The 11,165-nt window shown below is 41.4% G+C and overlaps 1 protein-coding gene across 3 annotated transcripts in view; it reads right to left on the reverse strand.

Moving 5' to 3' along the window:
• Nucleotides 1-10,805, reverse strand: part of ILDR2 (immunoglobulin like domain containing receptor 2) — an 86,757-nt gene extending 75,952 nt beyond the window's left edge. For all 3 annotated transcript variants that reach the window (XM_027868311.1, XM_027868310.1, XM_027868309.1), the window contains exon 1: nt 10,444-10,805. In XM_027868311.1, the coding sequence (XP_027724112.1) occupies nt 10,444-10,489 (46 nt within the window). In that variant the 5' untranslated portion in view covers nt 10,490-10,805. The remainder of the gene's footprint in view (nt 1-10,443) is intronic.
• Between the last annotated feature and the right edge of the window lie 360 nt (nt 10,806-11,165).

Raw genomic sequence — 11,165 nt, forward strand, 5'->3', positions numbered from 1 at the left:
TCCTTTTAGAACAGCCATGGCAGGAGTGTGCTGGAGCCAGCTCTTAGCTAGCAACACCCTGGAAATCATCAAACACTACAAATCCAATCTTGATTTATTTTATGACTGTCTCTTTAGATTTAAGAAAATGATGGAGAAAATTTTAATAATGTATATCAAACTTAAAAGTGTATCATGGATGGATATATACATACATATGTGTGTGTGTGTGTATTTGTTAAACATTTAATCTGTTAAACATTTAAATTTAATAGGTCACCCCTGGCAGTATGTCTCCTTTCTCTAAACTGAAGAGGAAAGGGGGTTAGGGGAGAGAATAAATCAGGTAATTGATGAATGTCTGACTACCTATTATGAAGAAGACATTGTGCTAAGCACTTCAGGGGATATTAAGAAGTCTACATGGCCGAACCCAGCTATGAAGTTTCTCATGATCTAGTTAGGACAACATGAAATAAACACATGAATAGCTATATAGCAATACAACAGAAATGGGCAGCTAGGTGGCACCATAGTGCAAAGGGTACCAGGCCTGGAGTCAGGAAAACTCATCTTCCTGAATTCAAATCCGGCCTCAGACACTTTCTGGCTGTGTGATTCTCGGCAAGTCACTTACTACTGTTTGTCCAGTTTCCTCATCTGTAAAATGAACTGGAGAAGGAAATGGCAAATCACTCTAGTATCTTTGCCAAGAAAATCCCAAATGGGGTCACGAAGAGATGGACATGACTGAAAAATGATGGAACCACAGAAATAGTTCGTTACAATGATAAGAGACCCACAACACTCAGATTGCTAAATGAACTGTACAGATAATGAGCAGTCAAAAGAGTTTAAAGGAATGAGAAATCACGGGAAGCCGAAATGTTTTAGGCCTTTAAAAAGAGGTAGGATTTATACAGGTAAAGAGTCAAGGGGCAGCATCGTAAGTAAGCATCAGGAGGGAGGCGGAATAAATGAGTTTGTCAAGATTGGAAGATCTGAGAATGTGAGGGGCTTAAAAGGTTGATGGGGCCCAAATTTTAAACTTTATTTTGTAGTTAGTGTTGAAGAGTAAAAGCTAATATTAATAACAATAACAATAATGATAGCTAACATTTATATAGCACTTACTATACGCCAGGCGTTATGTTAAACACAGGAAAGGAGGAATGCTAGAGATAGCAAGCATAGCTTCTGCTTTATATTCCTGAAGCCTAGTCATATGCCACAGGCCACAAGTAAGCCTGTCTCACCACCTTCTCCCCTCTCTGACCGCTTCTCTTCTTCTACCTTCTTCTGGCACTTACCGGTTCTGTATCCCATTAGAAATCAGAGCACTAAAAATTAAGTATGTGACAGGAATTCTGACTGAGCCCTGGGTCCCAGAAACTGTCCTTGAACATCAAAATCCTCATAAAGAAAAGCACAGAGATGAAGACAGCCTGTAGGTCATCCCATCAAGCAAATCAGGTGTCCTAGCAAGATAGGCAAATGATAGTGGAGGGAAAGGACTTTTAGAGAGTATAGGAAGGGAACTTAAGAATCAGCATGTCAGAGTGAATAAGTTGCTAGACTTAGATCAGGAACCCCCGGTTAAAAGCCTACCTCAGATATTTACTCAGGAACAAATCACAATTGTTTCACAGTCTCAATTTCTTTGTCTGCAAAAGAGGGACGATGATCATTACGCTACCTACCTCACAAATCTGCTGTGAGGAAAGTACTCTGCAAATCTTAAAGCACTCTATAAATGTGAGTAGTTTGAAATTCATTCAGGCTATTCACTGGAAGGCCAAATACTGATGCTGAAGCTTTCATACTTTGCAAAATGAGATGGGACCCCATTGGAAAGGACTCCGATGTTGGGAAAGATTGAAGGCAAAAGGAAAAGGGGACAGAAGAGGACGAGACAAATTGATAGCATCACAGAAACAATGAACGTATACTTGGGCAGACTTTGAGAAATAGTGGAGGATAGAAGAGCTTAGCCTACTTTGGTGCATAGGGTCATGAGGAGTCAGACATGACTGAGTGACTGAATGACCAAAGTTTTAAAAATAGAGAACTTTTCTTATTAATTATTAATTATAATGGTATAATTGTTATTGTTAATTGTAATGTAATTACAGTTGTTAATTATAATGTTGTTATTTATAATGGTATAATTATACTACGTAGGACCCATTAGAGTAGAGCATAAATTACTAAAATGTTCCTTATACAAATTCTTGATTTACAAAAGTAGTGAATAGGAAAGGAATGGTTTGCTCATTAGCTTTGCATTAGAGTGAGACAGCTCACAGAATGTGGAGAGTTAAACGCCCTTAAAGATCCTCTGTCTTGTTCTTTGTTTCCTCACCTAAAAGTATACTGGTAAAATATCTAAAATCTCTACCTCCAACCACTCAACTTTCCCCTGTCTTAGAAAATAGCTCCTGATGATTCAGAGGTTGGATATAGTCGGGGAGAAGGAGAGCCCTAGGGGGCTGAGCCATGATTAGGGTACAGCAATAAGGGCTTTTTCCAAGGGTGCTGACATTTAGAGAGAAGCTCAGGTACTCCTTTAGCAAGTAGAAACAATTGAATTTAGCTCTAAGTTAACAAGAGTAATTAGCTCTGGTAGCGACTTCCCACATTTTGGAGCTGTCTACCACTCACTCAGCTTCTGTCCTGCTCTTTCCCTTCAGGTCTGTGTCCTAGGGTTTCTGTCTCTCTTGCTACACTAAGACAATGTCCATACAGGGCTTTGTGTACAGGGGTCCAAGGTCTCTCCTCATGGACCTCCTCAATCCCCAGTGCTAAATTTGTCTTTGTCTCCAAAGATGCCCTGTAGCGATCTTTGATCAAATAAGATAATATTTGCAAAGTGCTTAGCACCTGGTCCATAGTAGGTACTTAATAAATGCTTTTTCCCTTTGTCCCCTCCCCCCATCTTCCAGCCGTGCTGCCTTGTCACCATACTGGGGCCACTCCATCCTCTGCCCAAGACCTCTACTTCCAGCCCTCATGGGGCTACACTCACCAGCAGTTCATATTAAGCTAGACCCAGACCTTAAAAAAAGCCTTATTGCTGAGTTGCTCTTCAGGAAGCCAACCCTTCCTCTCACACAAATACTTTCCAACAAAATATGGTAAAGTGAAGGCTGAGAGCATCCCCCCCACCAAATTGAAGCTTTTCAGTAAACTAGTCACCAGGCAGATTAGGGCTTGGATAGCAAGGTCAGGTCTAGCAAAGTAAGATATTGCATTATTACCATGGAAAGGAAAACTATTCTAGATGTGAGGCACCCTGCCCTGGGGAGAAAAAAAAATAAAGGCTGTATCTATAGAAATGCTGTTCTTATTTTTAGCACTTTCATATTTTGAAAGTGAGTTGCTTTTTTTTTTTTTTATCAAGCACTAGCTATCCTCACATCACTAAGAGGAAGATCTGTAAGCAGAGTCCCATTTTAGAGAAATACAAAGATCGCCTCCCTAAAGGTCACAGCGCAATCTTGCAAGATCTTGGAGTTAGTACTGCCCTCTCTTAATTATTTAAGTCCCAAAGGTAAGAACAGTTCTCAGAGCAGCCAATTCCCAGGTCTGTCCTTAAAACAGGATTTTTCTTCCAGTCAATATGTCTTTAATGACTTCTTTGTCTGCCAAATACCTCCTTCTTAAGAAAGTCATTCTCTTGCTTTGGTTTTCTGACACTTCATCCCAGTTTCCTTAGAAGTCTTTTAGAAACAAATGGTTCTTGGCTTTTTTCTAAATGTTGGTATAGGAATAGTCCAACCTTTCTTCTATGACTGGTCCATAAGTCTAGGCTAAACAAACCCAAAAAATTACCACCTTTTCTGTTACCTAATAGGACTTTCAGGGTAGGAGCAAAGCTTTCTGGGAACTGTTCTACAGAATTTCAGCAAAATATTTTAAAAAGAGCTGAAACTTGGCTTGAATTCCTTCAGGTTCAGGAAATATTATTTTGCCTGCTGTTCCCTTAGCAATGAGTGAAGGGGAGCTATTCAGCATTTAAGAGGATCCTTTTTAATTCAAGCATCCCCCAAGTTTCTCCTTTGAGCCTCCTCATAGTTAGGGTAACTAGTTGTTACCATTTTAATGAAGTGTTCTGTTGCACTACTGAATGTTGTTTGAAAGATTTCAAATAAATGTAGTGATATGTTCACTTATAAATCTAGTTATTTCATTCATACTTCATTAACCCAAATGACCTTGTTCATGTCTGGCAAGGGAAAAAGATGAGAATAAGGATTGGATTTGTGATTTCATTGGGACAGACAACTCCCAAGAGAGGAAATTCCCTCTATCAAAGCAGGTCAGAACCTTCTCTAGAACTTGGAGTCTTAGAGAGTTTGCCTAGAGCCCTGAGGTATGAAGTGCCCAGGATTCTACAGTTTGTCAGAGGTGCTCTTGAACCCAGGTCTTCCTGGCTTAGAAGTTAGTTCTCCATCTGCTATCAGAGATATCAAACATGTGACCACACTCCCAAGTGGGTCCAAACCAGATTAAAATGCAATTCGGAAATATTTGACTAAATAAATAAAAATTTAATAAAGCATAGATAACATTACATTTAAGGATCCTTATATATAGATTAGTGGCCCCTGGTTCTCTTTGAGTTTGACACCTCTGAACCACACCATGTTCCCTCTTGGTCAGTTCACCTACCATTTTTGTTATAAAATCTAATTCTACCCTCTGTGCATACAATAAACGTACGTAACAATTTACCCATTTCTTAAGCATGCTTGGTATCATTCCCAACTATGCCATGCATAATGCCATCCAAACCCTATACCATTAGTGTACAGATGAAAGTCAGACACCTATCCCCTTTATGCCTGATATGTCTGTCCTGCTGCATAACTAAAATGGGCTCAACCTGAAGTCCAACTGGCTCAGTCCCAATTCCAACATGAACAAGATGGTGCCAGCAGAGTCCAACCTGTAGTCAAGGGACTGGTTTCAAATAAATCCCAAAACAGGTAGTCCGACTTCCGCTAGGGGGTGTGAGGGTTGGTACAATGATCCAGACAGGGAAAATACCTACAAGCAATAGATTGTAATCGATTCATACAAATATCTACCTGTGCTTCATAGGGAACCAAAGGCATAAAGAGAGTGACCATGAGGGATGTTAGTTAACTAGGGAGGCACACAGCCCCTTCTACATCAACACATACCACTTTGGACAAGGACCTCAGAAAGTGAAGGATACAGAAAGGACGCACAGTGTTTTGACTAATAATGTCATCGTTCCTTGGCCTAGAGTCACCCAAAGTGCCTTCTTTCACTTCCAAGGAAGTGAGACTAAAATCCAAGGGTATATACATTTGTTGCAGTCATGCTGGACTCCAACACAATTCCTGGGGCTCAAAGCTCCCCTGGTGTCACATCATTTACTTTTTTCCACTGAATCACATGCTCTTCTTTTAGCATTTTGCCTCTGTAACACTCATATGATGTTTCCACACATCTCAAGACTTATTAGGAACACTAATGTACTTCCCTATTTTTTATAGTGTACTCAGAGAGGAATGGAGAGGAATAAGGTGAGCATGAGCAAGCTAAAAGAACAGAAGAAACATCAAAGAAGAACTCAAAAATTCATCAAATAATTGTATAATTAATAAAGAAGATAGGCTGGTCATGTAGCAATAACCAATAGACAAAGGTGACTCTGTTCACTGGTATGATGATGGCAAGGGAAAGTAAAGCAGACTCCCAGCACATTGGGTAGATACACTATAACAAATTCATGGTAGGATATGGCTAAAAGTCCCATAGAATTGGCACACAAGGATAGGTTGATATCTGCATCACTGGAGGGAAAATCCAAACTGATATACAACAGGATTGTTTGAGTATTTCAGTGGTCTGCACTTTTAAAAAAAATGATCTCCCTGAATTTCCCCCATGTCCCAACTAGGGTACCTCAAGCCTTTGGCAGAATGCTATAAATACAAATTTAAAATTAGGGGTTCTTGTGGGATCCAGCCTTGCCAAAGAACAGGTTACCCTCTTTTTAGATCCAGGCACTTAAAAAAGCTTACTCCTTATCCCAGGCCCAGAACATTGCACCTCTAGTGTACCCCAAATAATCCCTGCCCTGCCTAACTTACAAGGGCTCTTGTAAGGACAAACTAAATAATATATGTGAAAGAACTTTGACAAAAGCAACATACCATTATTGTTTTTTGTTAAAATATGGCTTCTTCATAGTCCTGACTAGGGGGTGAGAGGAACTAGAAGAGAAAGGGAGATAATGAAAGGAGTAACAGACAAAAAGAGAGAGGCCTTGGGGCAGGGAGAAAAGAAGTTAAGATTGGCAAGAGTCCCAGATAACTGGTGGTCACACAAGATATTTGTCATTTTTTTCTTCCCTTAGGGTATAAACTTTGTTTCCAATGGCCTTGTCACACTTCACAACTCCCCAACAGCACCCAATTTAATCCTCCAGAATTGATACTACTTTCTGCACCAAATCATCAGACTGTTACTCCACAAGAAAGTTCATTCCCCTGCTTGTGTTCAGTTTTCACATTGACTAGATTGGAAGAGACGGAAAGGCCTATGCCACCTTATGGCTATTCATTGTGGACTTTTTATCAAATAAACCTATGACAGCTGCTTTCAGGCTCTGATTTCTAGGTCACTGATCACCATCACAATAATCACCAGCATTGACATTACTCATAATAACCAAAGTTAACATTAACTAATCATCTAGTAGAGGTCTCTTATCTATGTGACCCTGAGTAAGTCACTTAACCCTGTTTGCCTCAGTTTCCTCATCTGTGAAATGAGCTAGAGAAGGAAATGTCAAACCACCACAGTATATTTGCCAAGAAAACCCCAAATGGGGCCATGAAGAGTTGGACAGGACTGAAAAACCACTAAACAACAACAACAGAGGTAAGGGGACGCTGTAAGTAGCCCATATTTCTGGCTCCACTGTAATAGATCCATATCAGAGGCAAGGATGGGAAGAAGGAGGGCTGCTACAAGCACTCCTGAAATGTTAGCCCTTTGGGAAAAACAGGTCAGGAGAAAGAAGTTGAAATGAGCAAGAAGAGGGAAGAGACCAGGTATATGGCAAATGAAAATTGTATTAGCAGCAAAGTCCCAGGAAATTCTTACTCCCTGGGACCAATGACCATACTCACTTAGCCCAGAGTGAATCTCCAAGAAATGCTGGAAATGCTAACATAGCAAGCAAGCAAATACCCAAGAGAATTTAAAGGGTCACATAACAAGGACGAAACATCTGCTTGCTCCCAGTGTGTCCCACTGCTCTAGGATTTCTGACATCCTCTACCTTCAGGAAAGGGTGAAATGCCACCACATTTAGGGAACAAAGACGTTGAAACCTCCCTTCCACTATTATTGCCTGATTAACACCTGTTGCTATAATAGCAGCTGGTGATCATTTTGTTTTGTTTTGTTTTGTTTAAAAAAATGATGCAACACAGGAAGCATCACAATTACAATGATAAATCATGAGACTAAACACATCAGAAACAATGATTTTCACAATTAAAGAAAGAGGAATTAGCTGCTGAAACCTGAGGAAAAAGCTAGAGGACTGATTTGAAATTTCTCAGCTTACCTCAAAGAGGGAGGTGAGGAGAAAGGGAGAAGGAAAGAGAGAGGGAGAAGGAGAGAGAGAGATGGAGAGAGGGGGGGAGAAAGAGAGAGAGAAAGGGAGGAAGAAAGGGAGGGGGGAGGAGAGAGAGAGAGAGAATATATTTCTGGCACTGTCTCATTTTTAAAAAATCTATCCTTTCCTCTTTCTTTCCCATTCTACCACCCCCTCAAGAGAGAATGCATTGATTTGCCTGGACTAAAATTCCTTACCTTTCCTCCCTTGGTTTCTAAATGAGAAGAATTAGAGTTTGAATCAATATAATACTCCACCCACCCTTTCTCTCCTCCTCCCAAACCCTATTCTAGTCATCTCTACTTTCCTTAGCTCATGAGACAGCTCATGGACTTCATGCACAGATACCCAGTGATAGTAGAGTAATGGGATGAGGTGATGCAGTAGAATGAGGAGAATGAAGGCGGATGATAAATTTGCTCGTGATTAGTAACCAACGATACCTCCAGACACATCTGTCAGCTGACACAGGCCTGCTAACCTGTGGCTCGATTCAAGCTAAAATTACCTATTCTCTAACTGCTGAACCAATAACACCCCCCTCCCCCAACACACATATGTATATACACATATATACATATATACACACGTAGTAGCATGCAGTAGAAATAACACTGGCCTGGTAGTCATACCTGGATTATAGTCCAGGCTCTGCTATTCAATACCATTCACAAGACTTTATATAAGCCACTCAACCTCATAGAGAGTCTAAAATCTTTTCCAACTCTGAAGTTGTATTTGGTGAATTTCTGTTCTATGGAAACTTACCAAATACTCACAAGCTCTACAAATACTCCTACTTCTGACCTATTGTAATCCTTCTTCTATTCACAAATAGGAATATTCCATTTTATAGGGCTATTCCCTCAAGAGATTCACAGGCCCCCGTGCCACGAGGCTGAGGAGATACTTCCTCAGACCTCCTTCTAGACGTCTTAAGTAACACTGTTGCTACCTGCTGTGAGAATCTGAGAGGAGGAAAAGTGACAGATTCAGCCTGGGGGTGGACCAGAGGAGGTAAAAGGCTGTAGGTGGTGGGGACTGGGGGGGAGGAGGGGAGTGCTCTTAATCAGCAAGACCCTGATGAGAGGCAGAGTGTAGGCAACCCCTGAAATTGTAGATGATTCATTTTTAAATGGTGTGGGAGGAAGGGTAAAGAGGAAAAGCCAAAAGAAGAGTCAGACTCTGCTAATGAGGCTGGCATACCCAGGGGCATCCAAAAGGAACAAACAGAGGGACTCGCTTAATTGAAAAAAAAAAGTTTTAGGGAGCTGCTTTCTGAAGTTGAAAGGGCATATTTTCTTTCTTTTTTTCCTCTTTTTACTTACCTTTGAATTTAACTTGTACTTAAAATCTATTTCTATTTTCCTAGAGTTTTGACTCTCCTAATTCTCCGGCATACCCCTGAGGTCTTTGGAGAAAGTAGCTCCTGAATATGACCAGAAGACTCCCATTCCTCAAATAAGATGGAATCTACTGTTGCATTACTCCTGCTGTTTTCTTTCTTGTCCTTTTCTTGTGTCCCTCTTGGCTTCCTGTATGTGTGTATGTGTTTATATATCAACTTCTTCAACTTTGCTTCTAATGACTCCCTCACTTAAATGGTACCTCAACCTGCCTCTTCTTGCCATCCTTCCAAGCATGGCCGCACAAACCTTACTTAACAACTCTTCTCTTACAGTGCCCCAATCTAAGCAGACAACCCTTATGGTAGAAGTGCCAAACTTTGGAACCCCCCCTTTTTTGATGAACTCTTATTTCCCTTTTGTTGGCAGGTCAGGATGATGAGGAAAATGTACTGATCACGTGTAAAAGCTTGGTAGGGAAAGATACCTTCCTAACCTGAGCAGAAAGTTTGGGGGCAACCCACTGGCCCAAGAAGCTAAAACAGAGAAAATTTATCTTAACTCAGTGCCCCGGTGAAAAGAAAGGAACCAGTCTTCTTCTTCTACTTCATCATCATCATCATCACCACCATCATCATCATCATCATCGTCCCCAACACCACCACCGATTTAGAGCTGGTGAGGGTCCTTAGATATCAACTCCTTTAACCCCTCTCCCTTTTATAGATAAGGAACTTGGGCTGAGATTGTTGAATTTCTTGCCCAATACTTTTCCACATATAATTATAGACCTTATTCCAAATCCCTCTGTACAATCTTTGTTTAGGGGAGGTGAAGGGAGGAAGACAGAAAAGAATGAAAGTGGGGGGCTTGAACATGAAGGATGATGTGCATTAGCTGGGGCCCTTTCTTCTATGATACTGTGGCCCCTCCCTCACTTCTACCAGGAATAAGAGAAAACATTCCCATTCCCCCCTGTACATCCCCCAGTCAAGAATAATAAGGAAAATACTCTGAGTCTCAATATTTCTTTAGGGAAAGAATTAAAGATTGCTTTTTCTTTAAGAATTCAGTTCCCCTAATTTTTGTCTCTTCTGAGTCCTCCTTTCCCAGCTGAGTTCATACCAGGACTCAAGGCTTTATAAACTCACGTTAAGAGAGAACTGCTATGAGGAGCAAGGAGAGAAATGACGGAATATACATTCTAAAGAAGAATGCATCATCCATGAGACAAACACCTTCAGATTTCATTTGGCATCTTCCTCTGTCTCACTCATAATACAGCTTCTTACCTCCCCCTCCCTCCCCTCTTCCATTTAATAATCGAGTGTTCAATACATTCAAATATAGGGAATTAGAACAGAAAAATCAGGAGGGAGGGGGTTTGGTTATACAAGGTACTACTAGTGGAATCATTTTTAAAAGTTAAACATCATCGTGGAATAAATTTCTTACCTGTTACCCAGAAGAGAACTATCCACCCCAGCAATATTCTGTCCATTCTGCCTGACTTCCCATCCAGATGAAGGAGAGAAAAAAGTGGGGAATGAGGTAGGGAGATGCACCAGATCAAAAACAGGAAAATAAGGAGCTGGTCCTCTCAGTCACCTGGCACCAAGCAGTCCCCTTCTCTGGCTCTCCGCTTGGATCAGTAGTCACCCAGTGTATGAATCAGCCAGACTTCTGAATGGAAGCTACCACTCTGCTCCCTGAGAAAGGAACAATACTTTTATCCTGCCTTCAGTCTTCCTCAATTTCAGCCCCTTCACTGCCTCCAGATTAACCTAAACTCAGATTTAATGCCTCTGCTGGGGGAGCTGCATCTCGGCAGCCGCGCAGCCAGGGAAAAGTAAAGCTGAGGATTTCATCTAGCTGGCTGCACTCCTCCCCTTCCTCCCCCTCTCCCAATCTCCTGTGGTAACCGAAGTTTCTAAATCACATGTCTGTCCATTGAAGCTGCCCATGAGCCTGAGAGAGTTCATCGTTAAGTAACCAAGTCCACGAGAGGAATGGGGGGCCGAGGGGCAGCGAGGACATTGAATGACCGTGGACAATCAGGAGGCAGGCAGCAAATCAGAGGGCTGTCTGCAGAGGCACTAGTGGCGCTCACCCTGAGGGGATTAATGGGGGTGTGTGTGTGTGTGTGTGTGTGTGTGTGTGTGTGTGTGTGTGTGTGT

This window comes from Vombatus ursinus, unplaced genomic scaffold (assembly GCF_900497805.2).
Source record: "Vombatus ursinus unplaced genomic scaffold, bare-nosed wombat genome assembly UNPS02014789.1, whole genome shotgun sequence".
In the NCBI taxonomy this organism is placed as follows: Eukaryota; Metazoa; Chordata; class Mammalia; order Diprotodontia; family Vombatidae; genus Vombatus; species Vombatus ursinus.